The sequence below is a fragment of the Molothrus aeneus genome, chromosome 16, assembly GCF_037042795.1.
Source record: "Molothrus aeneus isolate 106 chromosome 16, BPBGC_Maene_1.0, whole genome shotgun sequence".
NCBI lineage: Eukaryota > Metazoa > Chordata > Aves > Passeriformes > Icteridae > Molothrus > Molothrus aeneus.
Window position 1 is genome coordinate 13366260 of NC_089661.1, and position 17090 is coordinate 13383349.

At 46.0% G+C, this 17090-nt stretch overlaps 1 protein-coding gene across 4 annotated transcripts in view; it reads right to left on the reverse strand.

The window, feature by feature from the left end:
* Window positions 1-15144, reverse strand: part of SMURF1 (SMAD specific E3 ubiquitin protein ligase 1) — a 45792-nt gene extending 30648 nt beyond the window's left edge. For all 4 annotated transcript variants that reach the window (XM_066560607.1, XM_066560606.1, XM_066560605.1 and 1 more), the window contains exon 1: window positions 14966-15144. In XM_066560607.1, the coding sequence (XP_066416704.1) occupies window positions 14966-15020 (55 nt within the window). In that variant the 5' untranslated portion in view covers window positions 15021-15144. The remainder of the gene's footprint in view (window positions 1-14965) is intronic.
* Window positions 15145-17090: the final 1946 nt, after the last annotated feature.

Genomic DNA, 17090 nt, shown 5'->3' on the forward strand with positions numbered 1-17090 from the left:
TTAACTCCTGGAAATTTTTTCAATCTCCAGTAGCTTGTTTTGTGATTATTCTGCCCATTATAATCCCTTCCAACATCCGCCCAAGAGGCTACACATCGCTCTCCCCTGTCTTCATGTCTATTTTTTCATTTGTTCAGAGAACTCAGCTCCAACTCTCCTTGTTTACAAATGAGAAACCCAAGGCAGCCCCAAACACTCGTGTTTGTGGAGGGCACTGATGCTAAAAGGTGAGCAGCCACCTGGACACCTGCCAGGGAATCAGCTCGTCTGGGCTTATTAGGCTGGGCCTTGTGCCAGCCCTGCTGAGCCTGGGGAGGGATGTGGGGAGGTGACAGTGGCTGCACTGGGGAAGGAGGGGGACTGCAAGTGGATGTGCAGGAATAAGGAAGCTGCGGTAGAGGCAAAGGAGAACGGGACAGAAACGAGGCTTGTTCCAAAAAAAGACTGCAATTACAGAGGTATTAATAGCTTTGTGAAGCCAAATTTTTATCATTCATTCACCTACTTTTGTTCTTTTATTAACCCCAGGACTGAATTATTGTTTTCCTCTACAGGACAATTGTCCAGCTGTCACAGGGAAAACATCCCTAAGCAACAAACTTTCCAAGGAATCAGTATGAAAGCTTTTATGTAGAGGAAGAAAATCCGATTTAATAACCAGTTCCATTCAAAAACTCCAATGAGAGAATGATGTGTAAGAGACTTTTTTTGGTGCTGCCATTATCACAGGATAAGCCTTGTCTACATGAAGCATGTAGACACACTCCTTCCAATCTACCTAATCACCTATTAGTCACACGAGTGGTAAATCCCTGCAAGCACTTTGGCCCGGGCCGTGGTGAGCTGAGTTCCATCAGTTCTCATCTGATTTCCTGGCAGTGAGCTGCACGTGACTGCTGCCGTGCCTGAGGCAATGTGGGTCAATCCGTGTGTGCCCCGTGCTGCTCTCCAGGGACACACAGACACAGCTCTGTGACTCAGGAGCACCGGGCTGGCAGGAGGGAATTAGTGATGCTCTGTGCTGGGGAGCTCACATAGCACTGCCCATCCTCTGGAATGAGATCTCAGAGCACTCCAGAACTCCCTCAGCAAAATGCTCCTCCAAAATGCTCCAATGATGGAGAAGGCTGTCAGGCACATGGCACGACAGCAGCCACTAAAAGGAAGGTACTTCCTTCAGAAGTGATTAATCACCGTGGTGTTTGGTGTAAACAGATGTCCCAGCCGTGTGTCTGTCAGCTGAGCAGCACTGAGATGGACAATCCAACACTGCTGCTGCCTTGGGCTGGAGCAGGATTCCTCCCAGGGCATGCCCTGGCTGGATGTAGTTAACCAATAACCTCATGGCAGCACCCCCTTCTTCCAAACCTGATCTCCAATTAGTACCAAAGTTCAGTGGATCCCTGCTATATCTGTGTTATCACTCTCTTGCACAAGCAAAGCCACCCTCGCCACTTTAGGTATTTTAAGCAAAATGTCTCATTCTTGCATGACCTAAGGGAGGCACCAAACTGGGAGCTGAATGGCACCAAACAGGACTCTATGAAAAGAAGGCTTTTATTCCAAATAAAGCTGTATCAGCCTGTGTTATTCCCTTGTTCTAACCATATAGGCCAGCATCTATTTAAACTGCCAAGCTAATGACTTCAAATTTGATCAATAGTCTCTGTTTATTCAGCCAAGTGCTACTGACAGTCACCAGGGATGAACAACAAAACAAACACACTGGTCAGAGCCAATCCCTGGTTGAGCAAGAAAATCCAATCTGTGGTGGCAAACACCCTTCGATTGGATGGGGAGCTGGGGAGGGAGGCCTGCTGCCCACGGACACAGCCACAGCCCCTCTCCTGGGTGTCCACAGAGCATTTATCCACATTATCCTGCTAACAGCCAGCTCGTGAGCGCAGTGAACTCAAGCAGAACTAACATCAGAGTGGCTCCAACTCTTATTGTGTGCCATTGTAGCTATGCTAAAATATTTCCATTTGTTGTCAGATTAAGCATGGCAGGACATGACAACAATAAGAGGATGTCACTAAGCCTTTGGACCGTAGGCAGTGACTTCCCTCATTGTCACCTTATCCACTACAGAAGGAAATTTCCACTGGAGAAGCTTCAAGAAAGACTGGAATCATCTTCTTGAAAGTAGAACAAAAAAGTCCTTGACTGAATCTCCAGCCAAAGGATGCTAAGAATGTTTTAGTTACAGACTGGCTGCAGAGAGCAAAATAAAAATAGAGTTTAGAATGAAAACAGATAAGTAGAGCATGCGTAGCATTCTAGCACAGATTTTTCTTTCAAAACAAATAAACATTTTCATTGCAAAATCAGTTTCCCAACAGTGGCTAAACAATATATGTGGCCCTTCCTCCCACTGGCAATTTTTATTAACAGCTTGCAAGCTCCTCACTAAAGAAACCCCCTTTCAAATCCCAAGTGAATCTGCAGTCACAAAGACTGGGATCTGGGTGAAAATGTTTTAGTGCATTATTCTGACCAGGATGTTTGGTCACAATTTTTTCAACATTATACATTCATCACTTTGCCTTTCAACAGCACCTGTTTGCCATTCTCCTTGTACAAAATGTCAGTGTCCATTACATCAATAAATTACAATCCCACTACTGCTCTGAGATACTTTGATCAAAGGTATTACATAAATAAACTGGAGCTTGAAGGAAAAAATACGATGCCTCTTCCTGTACAACCTTAATGCATATTCAGATATACAGACACAGGATTTTATACAAGTGACACCACTTGGTTCCAGGACCCTGCAAAAAAAAAAAAAAATGAAGTTCTCTTGAACAAAAAGTTCTTTATCAAACTACTATATTAGCACATCCAAAGCCCAGAACTTAATATCTAAAAAACTCAGTACATGAGGATAGCTGGTTCACTCAAAGCCTAAGACGTTTGCTTTCCAGTTTAAATTGATTAAATAGATTGAATACATTACATTTCGCATGGATGGTTAACAGTGCTAATATTCCAGACAAAATGAAATGCTGTATGAGGAAAATTCTCACTAGGGCTACCTCCCCCTGGATATATTCCTTGCTCTCACAGTAATTTAGTATAACGGAGCCCTAACAATTTCACTGAACAGGATTACACAAACAGCTCTTCACAGTTCATGGCACAGAAGCTCCCAGAAATATCTATTTCTTCACTACCTTCTCCATACAGGGAAGGCACTTGAAAAACAGGCTGACACTTGCTTTGTGGGAATCATAAAGTAATATAATGTTGGTTGCTTTGTTTTTATGAAGAAGGTGCTTCTTGTTTATCAAATAGTCAAGATATTAAAAGGCAGCCTTTTATTTGCATTCATATCACAGAGGACCTGCACACCTCAGAATCAGATATTGTCCAAGCACTGAATGACAAACTACTGATAAACCCAAAAGAGAGCACATTTTAATAAAAAATTTCCACAAGAGAAAAACCTTTAAACACCATTTCACTCCTTACTCCTTACTAAGCTATGTGGCACTAATTTGAAGTGATAGTGCTGTTCTTTTAATTAAAAAATGCCAGTAGGAGGTTGATGCAGTGGCTGGTGCTGGAAGCGACGTGTTCGCAGGGCGCAGCTGAAGCTTTGTATGAGGAATTAAGGCACAGTTACAGCTGGGTGAAAAGGCAAAACAAAACCCCTAAATCCAAACAAACATATAGGGAGTGTTATTACAGGTGCTTGACCAAGTCATCTGGGTGTTTGTCTCACAGAATGTTAAATTCTGGGGGGAAAAAAGCCAACAAAAACCCCGAACACTCACCATAGTTCATGAATATTGGTTTACCTATAGCTGTGTGGGACTTAATTCAAAGATGTCCCTCCCCTTCCTACCTCAGAGCTCCTCTCTCACTTTCCCAGGTTGCTCCTTCCACACCTCCTGTGCACAGGGCTGGGACCAGGACCATTCTGCCAGACCATGGCAGAGGTGGATTTGCTCTCCCAAGCTCCACATCTCCAGGAATCTTGAGCCCTGGTCTGCTTAATGGCTCAGCCTTTATCAAATTTGACTGAAGCCAGATGAAAAGCCAAAAATTAGTTAGAGGAGAATGACAGGTGAGATCCCTTTTCAGCCTGGTAATTTTTCAGTCTGGAAAAAAAGATTAAGCTTGTCCTGTAAATTTATCCATCAGCATGATGGTCAAATAAGGCAGCACTTTGTCCTGAAAAGTGTAGACAGCTTCCACATTCCAGGTTTCACTGCTGATTTGTGAAACACCAAAAGGCTAAAAAACTGATTAATCTACAAGAAATCCTCACAGAAATATTTGCTGGATCATTTCCCTCTCGGTCTTGCAACATCTTAATTCCAACAGCCCAGAGGAGGCCAGCAACCACATCCAGGGCATAAAAGAAGAGCTTTACACTGGCATCTGGGAGTGATGACAATCCTGAAAACCAGTGGCTGCTCCTCCTGATACAGCCTCCCTGGGGAAGGAACATCCCAGAAACAAGCAGGACATTCTGCCTTTACTTGGCATATGGAGCAGCAGAGAGAAGTCAGTTTATCCACAAGCTTCTGGTATATTTACTCACCACTCCTACAACGACTATTTCAATCACGTTTACACTACCAGCATCATCTCAAACATCACAGATAAATCTGTTTTCTTCGGCTGTTTCAAAGTCTGTTTTCTCTCTGCACACTTGCAGGATTTACATCCTAAGGCAATGAGAAAAAAACCTGTTACTACTTTCCAACTGGGCTTTATTTTCTTTCCCCCCACCCCTTTCTATCAAAAATAGCTCTCATCTACGTTCTGGTTCAATTTGGAAGTAGCACATGCAGACTTGATAAGCATCCTGCAAAGGAAATGCCTTGAATTGCAGACTACTTACAACATATTTTCCCAAGCAACTTTTTATAAATCCCATTTGATGGCTGGTTTGCTAATTTCTATTGAAGCTTATCAAAACATTATTTGCAACAAGTCAAATTACTTCTATGATTGCACAAATAAAAAAAAATTACAAAAGAAATGACTGTGACTAGAAGTCCAAGCCAAGCTGCTGGGTTATACTGAAGTGTTATTTATCCTGTTACCAGACAGACCTGGAACTCCAAGGAGGTATTTAATTTTAAACTGAACAGGAAAGCACCTATGTACATGTTTCTTCTGTTTGCCAAAGTCTCCTTCTGGAGCTGGTGACAGCACAACTCCTGGAGCTGATTCCATCACCCTCAGCAGATCCAGGGGCTGCAGAGCAGTGTTGGGCTGCCCGGCTGTCTCACATAGAGCTCGATAAATGAGCACAGACACATGAATTAATAAATCTTGAAAGAAGTCTATTAACAATAAATTCCCTAAAATTCTTGGAAAGAAGGAATAAAAGATGTAGGTGTTCCTATTATGGCACGTTAGCTGTACACATAGCATACTATTTTTAGTTAATTATTGCCCAATATGCAGAAGTCACTCTTATAAAGAGCCAGACACTTATTTCTACACTCTGGGCTTTTCCAGAGGTAAATTTAATGCTGGATTATTGAATGAATGATGGGATCTCTGGAAAAAGATGCAGAGATTTAAATCTGAGTGTGGTTACATCACAGAACTTGGTTAGATCACACACTTACCAAGTTGTATAAAGTCATTAAAGCCCGAGTTCAGCACTGAAGCCCTTCTCTGACTCCAGAACCTTCAGAGGCTGATGGACCATGCTGAGTTTCACAGCTGAACCACTCTCTGGCACTTCTGGCTTCCCTAACTTCACTTCTGCCTTTTAACCTCATCTCACCTTATTTCAGCACTCATCTGTGCAAGGGGAACCTCAGCAGAAGTATTTTCACTGCGGTTAAAAACAATTTCAGGGGTGGGTTAAATGCATCGGCCGATCACAGCACAAAAACGCTTTACGTAAGGGATAGCTGGGAGATGAAAAATTAGATACACGGCAATTCCCTGCCAATTCCAAAACCCACAACATTTCAAGCTTTTTTTTTTTTTTTCACTAAGCCATTTCTGCTCTCTCTGATCTGCTCAGTAGGGTATTTACAGACACATGAGATATGAACATGCCCACTGCAGCACTTAATGCAGCCATTACCTGTCTGCAGATGTTTTTAAGAAAGAGATATGAGAGACATTGCTTGGAATTCCTTGGAATATAAAGCACTGAAATAAGTATCACTTGAAGAGCCCAGAAAATTCACCCAATTTCTCTTTCAAAGGCTGACATCAGACCTTTAGCTTACGCTCACCCACTCAACTGCTAACCCAAAGCTTACCAAATGTAATGGATTCTCTCCCCATTAACATTAAAGGAGCAACAAAGAGGTATCTGCTGATTAGACTTACACTTGTAAAATATGATATTTTAATTCTGAATTAAAGTGAAGTTCCCACATGCTTGTAAAAATGTCTGCACACGGGAAAGGAACCAAAACACATCAGCTACAAGGACAAAGAACACGGATTCCCTGGGAAATGCATCAATCACTGCAAGTGTGAATCAAACTGAAATTCTTCATTTTTCTAAATTCTGCATTTATGTAGTCAAAAAAAATTGTTAAAGCAACAGTACAATCCATATACTCAGCTCATTTTTGGTCTGGAGTTTTGGGGTTTTTTTTCTCCTTTTGCTCTTCAGGAAAACAGAGCACATGTATTTCTAAAGATGTTTCCTTTCCAATAAACTTTTCAGGTCACACACCCCATGTACTAAAGAATGTGCAAACACTGACCACAGGGATTGAATTTTCTGCCACAATGTCTGGGTGGCTTTGAGGATGCAACACAGCCCAAACCTGGCATGTGAAGTAGAAGGGTCAGGGCCATGAAAAAAGAAAGTCCGGACTGATGTGAGGAGTTGCCAAAATAAATAAATTATTTTCCAGTATAAATAAGAAAGGCAACTATTTTCAGTGTTTTAACCTTTATTTTCAGGAGAAAAATACAAGGGGAGCTTTTAATATTGTCCTGGAAACATCAGGAAGACAAATTAGAAGCCCAGAATTTAACACATACAAATTTAATTTGCTATTTTGTGATGAAAATAAGATATGGAAACTTTAAATTGATAAATACATAACCATTTTATTTTAGTCTAATTATTAGAGGAAATAGGCAGATATTTAAGGAAGACAAAACTGTAAACACATTCAAAGGTCAACGAAAATGCTATTTTTCCTAATTCACTCATCCAAAATGCTATTTTACTCCAAATAACGAAATGTATCCACAAAGATCTCATCAACTTGAGGAAAAAAGATTGAATCCTATCAAAAATATTTCTTTTCCTGCTACTGGTTACCTATGAAAGCAAAAACTTCTGCCAGAGAAGGATAAGAGCAGGTTACCCATGAAAGAAAAAGAAACAAATTTTATTTTTTTCAGCAGACCTTCTTCAAAATGAGTTGGGAAAGAAACATCCACCATTCAAAAAAACCAGCCACGGGTAAAACTGCACATTAGTGAGGACATAGAGGGACACTGAGCACTCCTGGAGTACAGCAGGCAGCGCAGTGGTCAATAATCCTTGAAGCCAATAGTGTGCTTTAACCCAGCCCCTCGTTCCTAAACTGCTGTACAGCCTCAGCAACCAGGACCCCAAGTGTAAAATGGGAACCTGGTCCAAAGTCCAATTCCACAAGATTTTCCATCATTTCTTACAGTTTAGGATTATGAGCTTAACCCATTTGAGCAGCTCCATCACACAAGGGCCGAGGCAGGGCCGTGCTCACCGGAGCTGCTGCTGTGCCAAGGACAATTCCCTTCAGCTGTGGCGAGGTGAGCACAGCTGGAACAGCTGCCTGCAGCATGGCCAGCTCACTGCAGGGATTGTGCATTATTTTTCCATTACTCCCAAACAATAATGGATTGTTTTACCCACAAACAAACCTTCCATTTAAATACTTTCTGTTAAATTGTATTAGTATGCAGAATAGTGCCCATATCCTCCAAAAAGATCCCAGGGAAGAGGATTTTTCCAGGGGAGGGGAAGACGAGTAAAGCAGGCTCTGCCAGCTTTATGTATCTATGCTGGGAATTGGGTAGCCTTGGGGATTTTTGCCTGCTGTGCTTAGTGTCCCTGACAACAAGCCAGTTTGAATTTTGGCCTTTAACTTGACAAAAATGCCTTACTGAAGAGGAAGGCATCAAGCTATTACAGCCCTGTGGAGAGATTCTTTCTGAAACAGCATGGATGCTTACTCTGCCAATTCAATTAGAGCATCATCAGATTTATCATCCTACACCCCCAAATATTCACCATGTAGCTGTCAGTTCATAAAAGAGTATGACAAAGAAAAAGTTCCATCATTTCTGCTATGTTCTCCAATTATATTTTATGACTTTCCCAGACATGGAAAACTGTAAAATATCCCCAGGGATCCTCTCTCATAAATTACTGAATTTCCCCTTAAACACATGTGAAACAAAGTTTTAAAACATGCAGCATCTTAATGCTAATTGACCTACTGCTTCACTTAGCAAACATACATGCAGCTTTCTTCTTTTATTACATTAATACTTACATAAATAATTATAAACTGAGATATACACACTTGCTGCATGGTTTACAAAATCACTAACGTCTCTTCTGATTTTCTCTCAAAAAACCTCACAACACATGACTTGCACACACCTGAGCTTTTCAATGTTCAGCAGCTTAGTCTAAATCCTAGAGCCAGGCTTACACAGGAAAGCTGAATCTGCACTGAAGCAGCTGAAGTGCGAGCACAGGTTTTCTTCCGCCAGCTTTCTCGTGGCAGGTGACAAATTTTTGGCAATGAGGGTCAGCAGACCAGGAAGGAGATAACATCTTGAGTTAGTGCAGCAGTATTGCAGGAACTCACTTGTAAGCACCTGAAACATCACAATGTCAGAGCAGCAGCTTCCTCACCACCAGCCATAACACAAGTGCTCCATGTCAGCTGCCCGCAGGCTCAACTGCAGCCTGCCGACAGACATGGGAGACAATGTGAGATGATAGCCAGGTGGAAAAAGCTGGGAGTGCCTCAACTGCAGTGCTGTCCGCACAGAGGGATGGTGAAGCACCAAGGACCACAGTAAGACCTCAGGGAAGACATTCCCTAAAAGCTGAGCAGATCCCAACACAATGGTTGTCAGCCTCGACACTCGAGGTCGCATTGACTCCTCTCTGCCCCGACAACTGTCGGTACAGGAAAGAACAAACCATTTGCAGTAACAGTTTATTTCACTCTGGAGGAAGAAATTAGCATCTCCTTCCATGAAGAATATCAAAGCTTTCAGTGATATTCCAGACTTTAGTCCTTCTCATAGTAATACTTTGACTATTTCCAGAGGAATAATAATAGAGAAACGTAACAACAACAACAAAGATTCCATTCCAAACTTAGGGAAAAAGATGGCAGATGGAACATCTCTTCCAGCCTTTTTTTTTAAATTTTTTCCTCACTCAAGTCTTACATGAATTGCTCTGCTGGGTACATACCTAAACTTTACACCCAACTGATTTATCCACATCTTATCCAAACCATTCTGTTCCATCCCACTGCCTCCACCAAGACAGCCCAAACCAACACGACAGTGAGCAGTTGACTCAAGAACCATAAATAGCAGCAAGTAATCCAACCAGATTAATCCAGCTCTAAGCATGGCAACTGGACTGGCTTCAAGGTGGGCAGTAATCCAGGTAAACCTCCAAAAACCACACACATGGATGGTATTTCCATGATGTACTTCTCCATTCTGTGACCTGTCAAGCAAGCCTCCAGCCAGCTCAGGAAAAACTGAGGGGGCTCGCTGATCTTTATTTACAGTGGCAATTTTAGCAGCCTTGGAGCTGCTGGCAGTAAAGTTCCTCTACCAAACACACAGAAAATCGTGGTATAAGAGCAACCTCCTCACTGAGAAATTCAACACTGCTTGTATTTCCCTGGAACCGATGATTAATTTTGAAACACAAACAGAAAGGATGATGCTACAAAATCTTAGAAATGTGATATAGCTGTTTCAAGAAATGGATGAGAAAACTGTTCTTAGACTGGTGGGCAGTATGGAATAAAAAAGAAATCATGAACTGCACCACTACATCCCAAATTGCATTTCTTTATATGAAGACATTCAATTTGACAAAAGAAAGTTTCAAGTCAGGAATAAAGTAGTTATTGTTTCTACTTTCCCCGCCTGAGGGGGATATTCAAACAAACTTCTTTTGGTGATTTAATTTACTTCCACCAGGACAATGGTGCTGGCACAGCTTTGACTTACTGAGAGAAGTAAAAAAGGAGATTTGCTCCCCATAGCCTGCCCAGAGGAAAGGGCTGCTCTTTGGATTCCCACTTTGGCAGCCCAAAAATGTCAGCTGGCCAACTGCAGAGGCTGTGCTCTCCACTTCCTCCCGTGAAAGCAAAATTTTATTTTCCTTAACGTCCTCAGAGTTCCATGGCCCGAGCCTCTTTGCCATTCCTATCCACAGGGCTCTGAACAGCCAGGAATTTACCTTCACAAAAACGCTGCTGCTTCCCAAGGCAAACGGGGAAGGGAGGCAGAGGGAGGCGAGTGCCTCGCTCAGCATCGCACAGGAAACGCGCGGCCAAGCTCCGCACAGAGCTCAGCCCCGCGCTCCCATCGCAGCCGGCCCCGCTCCCAGCGGCCGGGGAAGAGAAAATCCTCACGAGAAGAAAAGAATGAGACACGGATTTCTACACACTCCCAGATTACCACAATAAATAAATTTGGAACTACCCAACTGCTGCTTCCCACCGTGTCCCCCCTGGCACAAAGCTGGCTCGAGATTAAATATCAGCTGCCAGGGAGGTTGGGATGAGCAGCCAGCTCTTCTGCATTCCTGCCCCAGCACTCTTCACCTGGAACCAGTGGTCCTGATGCCCAGCCATAAAGCTACAGCCAGCCCATGATGTATTCACCATGTTTGATTGAGAGATCCCCACACAGATTTTCACTGAACACGGGACAGAAAGTGTCCAGGTCACCAATATTAGTGTTGCTATCGATCAGTCAGTTAACTCTGCTGCACTGCTCGATACATTAGTCATGAAAGGGAAGTAAAACATCCTGACATTTGGGACACGCTTTAGTCTGTGCCTTTGTAACAATCCTAAGTGAACACTGCTCTAATGACAGCATAATGTTTTATCTTCTGCTTGAAGTCACTGTATTCTTTTATGGATTCCTTGAATCACAAATGCAGGAAGTCCCAAAGGCACCCATTTACCAGCTACCAACTGGCCAGACTCCGTGGCTGGGGCTTCCCTGAACTGGCTGACTACACTGAGCTGGAAGTGTGTGTGCAGGATACTCATCTGTGTCACTTCTTCCCTCTTCCCCTTTCTTTGCCACTGCTAAGCACAACCACCTTCCTTACAGCAATCAGATTTACCACCTACAAATCCCCTCTGGCTCCTTTCTCACCTCACAGCAACCACCTGCTTCATCATCGTCTTCCTCACTCCTCCCTTGATGCTTCTGACACTGCACTTTCTTACCCCTCACACCTGGGAGGATTCTCACCTACACCTGCCTTCCACAGCTGCCACCATGAGCAGCAAATCTTCCCAGGCCAGGTTTTTCAAGGAGGAATTGAGGACTCTGAACCACAGTGAAGTGAGGTGCTTGGAGAAGATTATTTGGATCCTCCTGTTACACCAACTCAGGCCTCTCTGTTAAAGAAACTCAGTCCTCAACACGTGTCTGTGAGATCCAGCTAGGAACTGATCCTTACAGTTTAACTTCCCTCAGCTCCACAATGGCCCCAGAAGCCAGCCAGCTTTTAACACCTCAGCTGAGGCCCTGCTGAAAAAGCCAGAACCAATGAACCCAGAACCCAACTTGAAGCTTTTTTGGTGAAGTTCCATGTTTAGCCCATTTCTTCACGGCCTTTCCAGTTCCACCTGCAACCTTTGCCTACGAGGTACCTGGATCAGGGTGTCTCCCATCCCCAGCACCAGGAGATTGCAGATTTCACCAGTGCTTGTGGCTGGTACAAGGGTGAGCAAGGCGTGTGTGAGCCTTGGAGATGATGAACCCTTTGGAACTTCCCCAGGGAGCAGAAGCAAACAAAGCTTTCAGAGAAGCACAAGGCTAAAAAAGGGACACGTGCTACATGAAGGTTCCCTGATCTGCAGATTGTGCTCCTCCTTGACCCAGCAGACCCTGAGCATATCTGGCAAGGACGTGCACTCACAGGATCACTTCATTTTTCCATCCTTGTGCTGGCAATTCCCCCACTGCCCTGATGACAGCACCGATAGGAAGAGACCACAGATTTAACAGGAAGTTTTCTCTTACTCTGCCTAGAACTGTTCCAAGGGACAAGAGACAAGGCCAGAGTATCTCTTGCATCACCCACTGGGGTAAAGGCTTTAGTGGAAAGAAGAGGAGAAACCGATTTGACAGGAGATTAGCATATTTGAGATCCACAGGCCACAAAGTCATTTCAACCTGTCATGCATCTCAGTGTTACATTGAGGATTTCAGTATTTCTGCACAGGGTGCACTATTTGCCATTTTACTTCATTACAATTTGCATCAGGCTAGGACTGACATCATTCTGTATAAGCTGGGAGATCACTTCTGCTAATCATCAGCAGATTGAGAACTTTTGCTTATATTCACATAAATAACCCCAACACTCCACTACCACAAATACCTTTACAACAGATGAGGAAAAAATTACTTCTTTAGAAAAATCACAGGAGGTTCAACCACTGTTCCTTTGCCATTCACCCAGTGACACTCCCAGGCATACTAAGTGGTATTTACACTGCTATTTTCAGTACTGCAAAACTTCAATGGTGCCTAATCACAGGAAACACAATGCAGGTAGTAAATCATAACAAACGAGGTCCTCTGTCTTGATTTAAATGTGCTCAAATCTCCCAAGAGCCAAGGAGATGAGAAAACAACAGCCAGGCTGGCTGCAGCTATTTGAAACAGGTAAGTCAGCACCCCAGTCCCAGCCAAGAACTCAGCATTGCCCAACGATTCCAGAGCTAAACCTCTCCCAGAGCAATTTATTTGTTGATTAAATACAGCAGTTTTTGTCACATCACCCAGATTTCCTGCTTGTGAAAACAGAAGATGTGTTTGAGCAAGCAGGAGATTTCTTCAATACAGTTAAAAAATGGGGAGTAATAAAAAATAAATCTACCAAGTTGCTCAATAAACTGAAACTTCAGTCTGTTCCAGGAAACATTCCCAGCTCAGAGAGAAGACTAGTGTATGCTAAAAGTAAAAGAGCATTTTGCTGCAGCATTCAGCCTTTAAAATTAAACCCAACAGCTTCTCTCTGTTATTTAAATGATCTCCTCCAGCTCAGAAGGGCTATGACCATGGCCTAAGTTACTTAACTCACATTTTTATTGACTGACTTGCATAAAAATAAGCCACATTAAGGACTGAGCTGACATTTGGTATACATCACCACAAAACTCATTTCAGATCAAACATCATTCATACAACCTAAAAATATTTCCAGCCTTCTCCCATCCAAGAAAAGGATTTTCAGATTTACATTATCCTCACAAACTTTGGTCTTCTGAAGCACAAGCAGTGCAGAATCAAAGGATTAAAAGAACACCAGGATTTTTATTTTTTGATGATCAGCCTCTGAGTGTGTTATGTGCCAGGAGCAAGTTAACCTGTACCTGCAGTTTCACCAGCACCGTTTTCTCATCATTTGCCAATGTTTTATGCACCCACACAGAGAAGATTCTTCTCCAGGGATCAATTCTGGTCACCCAGAGCTGCACTGTGGCTTCTCCAGCCCAAGTGACCTCCAAGCATCCACTTGTTGCCTTTGAAGCAATGGATTGGACCTTATTTTTTAATAATTCACACAGTCTCAACAAGCAGGAACTGTGTCTCTTCTCATTAAAGAAGCAGGCTCGGCATCGAGCAGAGCAGCTTCCAAAAGACTTAATCCAAATCTTTCAGGGTCCAACATAAATTGGTTTATCCACCCATGAACCCTCCAGAGGCCTTGCACAGAGGCAGGACAGACGCAGCTCTGGGTGTCAGCCCCTGCACAGGGAAGGAACTTCCAAAGTTGAATGCCAGGATGTGCCAGGTGAGAACAAGTTGAGAGGAAGGAGGGAAAATTAAAAGAACACGCTAAAAAAAGCCCAGCTAAAAGCAACTAAATGGGTATTTTCTCATTAGCAACTGAGTTATCCTCCTCGGCACACAGGAGGTTGGGGGGGTTGTTAATTAAAGTGAAGTAAGGCAAATTATGAACGGCTTTGCTGAAAGCCAGTCTGTGGGAGAGGTGGCCCTGGGAATCCTGCTGGGAAAGGTGGAGAGGAGCCCCCATGGAGGGGTCGCCTGGTCTGGAGGGGTGGAAGGGGGAGCACAGGGATACCCCATGGGAGAGGGAACAGGGGAAACCCTGGGAAAGGGGGAAAGGTGTCACAAGGATGCCCACGGACAGGGAAGTGCAGAAGAGATCCCAGAAAGGGGCTGGGAAGAGGGCAGGGGTGTCACGGGGACCCCCACACTGGGAGCGTGCAGAAGAGACCCCACAAGCGGGCAGAAGGCAGGGGAGAGTTATCAACAGAGACCACCATTAGGGTCAGGCTGCTCGAGGGGGTGGTGAGAGTCACCTTCCATGGGGACAGTGCAAGAAAGCCCCCAGGAAGGAGAAGCGTGCCCTGACCCGCTGGAGAACGAGGGGGACAAAACAGCGACAAACAGTGACAACCCCCCCCCCCCCGCCCTCCTCAAATTTCTGTCACCCCAAGGGGGCTCAAGCACCCCACGCCGGAGGGGCGGGAAAAAATATAAATACACAAAAGCGCAGAGAGGCTCCGCCGGGCCACAGCGGTAGAAGCGGAACAGAAAAACGGCGAATAAAAGTTAAGCAAGGCTGGAGCTCGGCCCGGCCGCCCCTCCCCTCACAGCCAGGCCGGGGAGGGGGCGAAGGCGCCGGGGAGGGGAGGGGACCCCGGGCCCAGCCGGGGATGTGCGGCCACACACACACACAGTGCCGCCGCCGCCCCGTTACCTGTGAGGCGGATCTTGATGCTGGATCCGTTCCGGCGGGTACCGGGATTCGACATCGCGCCTGGAGGAGAGGAGGAGGAGAACGAGGAGGCGGCGGCGGCGGCGCCGAGCTCAACCGGCGGCTCCGCGCGGCCCCGCCATGCGAGCCCGCCCGCTCCTCACGATGCCGGGAATACCCGGGCCCGCGTTCCGGCGGCCGCCGCAGGCTCGGCGCCCTCAGCCCCTTCCCCAGCCGCCGCCTCAGCGTCAGCCTCAGCCGCCACCGCCGCCGACGCGCCCGCCCGGCCCGGCCCGGCCGCGGAGAACCGTGGCCGCGCCCCCGCCACGCCCCCGCGCACGGCGGAGGGCGGTGACGTCAGCGCGCAGGGCGGCGTGGCCACGTCCGGACGCCATGAGGAGAAGGTCGGAGCGGGGAAGGGCGGGGTGCGGCGCATGCGCGGGAGGGGTCGGGGGAGCGCCCCCTGGCGACGGGAGAATGTGGGGGCAATAGGGGGGATTGGGGAACAGGAGTGGAATGGGGGAAATAGGAATGGGATGGAGGAATAGGGGTAAAGGAACGGGATAGGAGAACAGGAGCGGGATGGGGGAATGGGGGGAAATAGAGGGGGAGTGAGGGTAAAGGAATAGGATAGGAGAATAGGGTTTGTTTTGGGGTTAAAACACGACTACAGGCAGTGGCAATGCCTGTTCCATCTCCAGAAATGGAGCAGCATCTTCCCACTGTCTACAACTCCCTGATGAGAGAGTGCCAGATGGGGAATGGACTCTCCTCCCAAGTGACAACACAAAGGAAACCAGGATTAGATATTAGGAAAGAGTTCCTTACTGCTCAAGCACTGACAGGTGCCCAGGGCAGCAGTGCAGTCCCCATTCCTGAGAATGTTCAGAGGAGTGGAGGTGGCACTAAAGGGGCAGTGGGCTGATAGGAGTCAGTGGGTGGCCTTGGAGGTCTTTTCCAGCCTCAATGATCCTCCACCTGCTCCTCTGGGGCTGGGACAGGGGAAGTTTTAATTAGAAAAACTACTCTTTTGTGCAGCAAGAGATTGAGCTGCCCTGAGGAAGCACAGCAGCATCTCCCCTTCTCTGGTGGCCCTGGATGCCCCATCCCACCCCACTGGGAGGAGAGGCTGCCTCCACTGCCCCAGAGCTGAAATTGCCCTGCTGGCTGAGCCTGGGGCTGGCAGGGGAGGGCCAGGCAGGGGCAAGCAGCTGCCTGCAGGTCGCTCACACACCCACACAGAGCCCTGGAGATGCTGCAGGCACTGGGCCCAGCTCTCCAGCTGCCAGGGGAGACAGCAGGCACAGCCCAGCACTCTTTATAAGAGAGGCACATTGTCCTAGCCCCTGCCTTCAGGACAATATTTTGTTAAGTTACACAAGGATGGAAAGGAGCAGCTCTGGGCCCCTGGCTCTGTGTAACACCACCCACCACAGATTTATGTCCAGAACATGCAGGAAAAAGAAGCCAAGAGATTTCCTATTTCTCTTTTTATCAGAACATCAGCAAAGAGCAGCTGTAAGGGACAGCCCTGCCTGGCCATGGGAAAAACCAACTGGGATGGCCCAACAGGAGCAAAAATCAAGAGTCAGGACAGGCACACAAGCCCCAGCTCTGTGTCTCTGGTGGTTGCTCAGCTTCCTCCCATTCCTTTTACCCAGGGACCTGTGGCCATTCCGAGGTGCCCCAGCAGACCTGGCAGCAGTGGGGAGCCCACAGAGCCCCAGCCCTGGTTCAGTGCATGTTCAGGCAGTGCTGTACCATGTTTTTAAGCCCATAGTTCTAGACGTAAGAAGCACTTTGCATTTCATCAGATCCCAGTATTTGAATATTTAATAAGTGATACTCAACCCTGCTACCCATAAGAGAGGCTGCCCAGCTCCTCCCAGAGAACACATTCACTACCAATTCCCTTTTCCCTGGGTGGCCTGCAGGAGAAATGCATAAATCCTCTGATGAACAGATGCAGGGAAGAGGAAGAATCTCCATTTCCTGAAGAGGAGATTTTCCCTCCAGATTAAGCTGCCTGTCCCATCACCTCCCGCTGCACCTGAGGCAGCAGAGCCCTGAGCCCACCCAGGGTCAATTTGAAGAGCCAAACTCCCCAAAGCAGGGAGGGAAAGCTGCT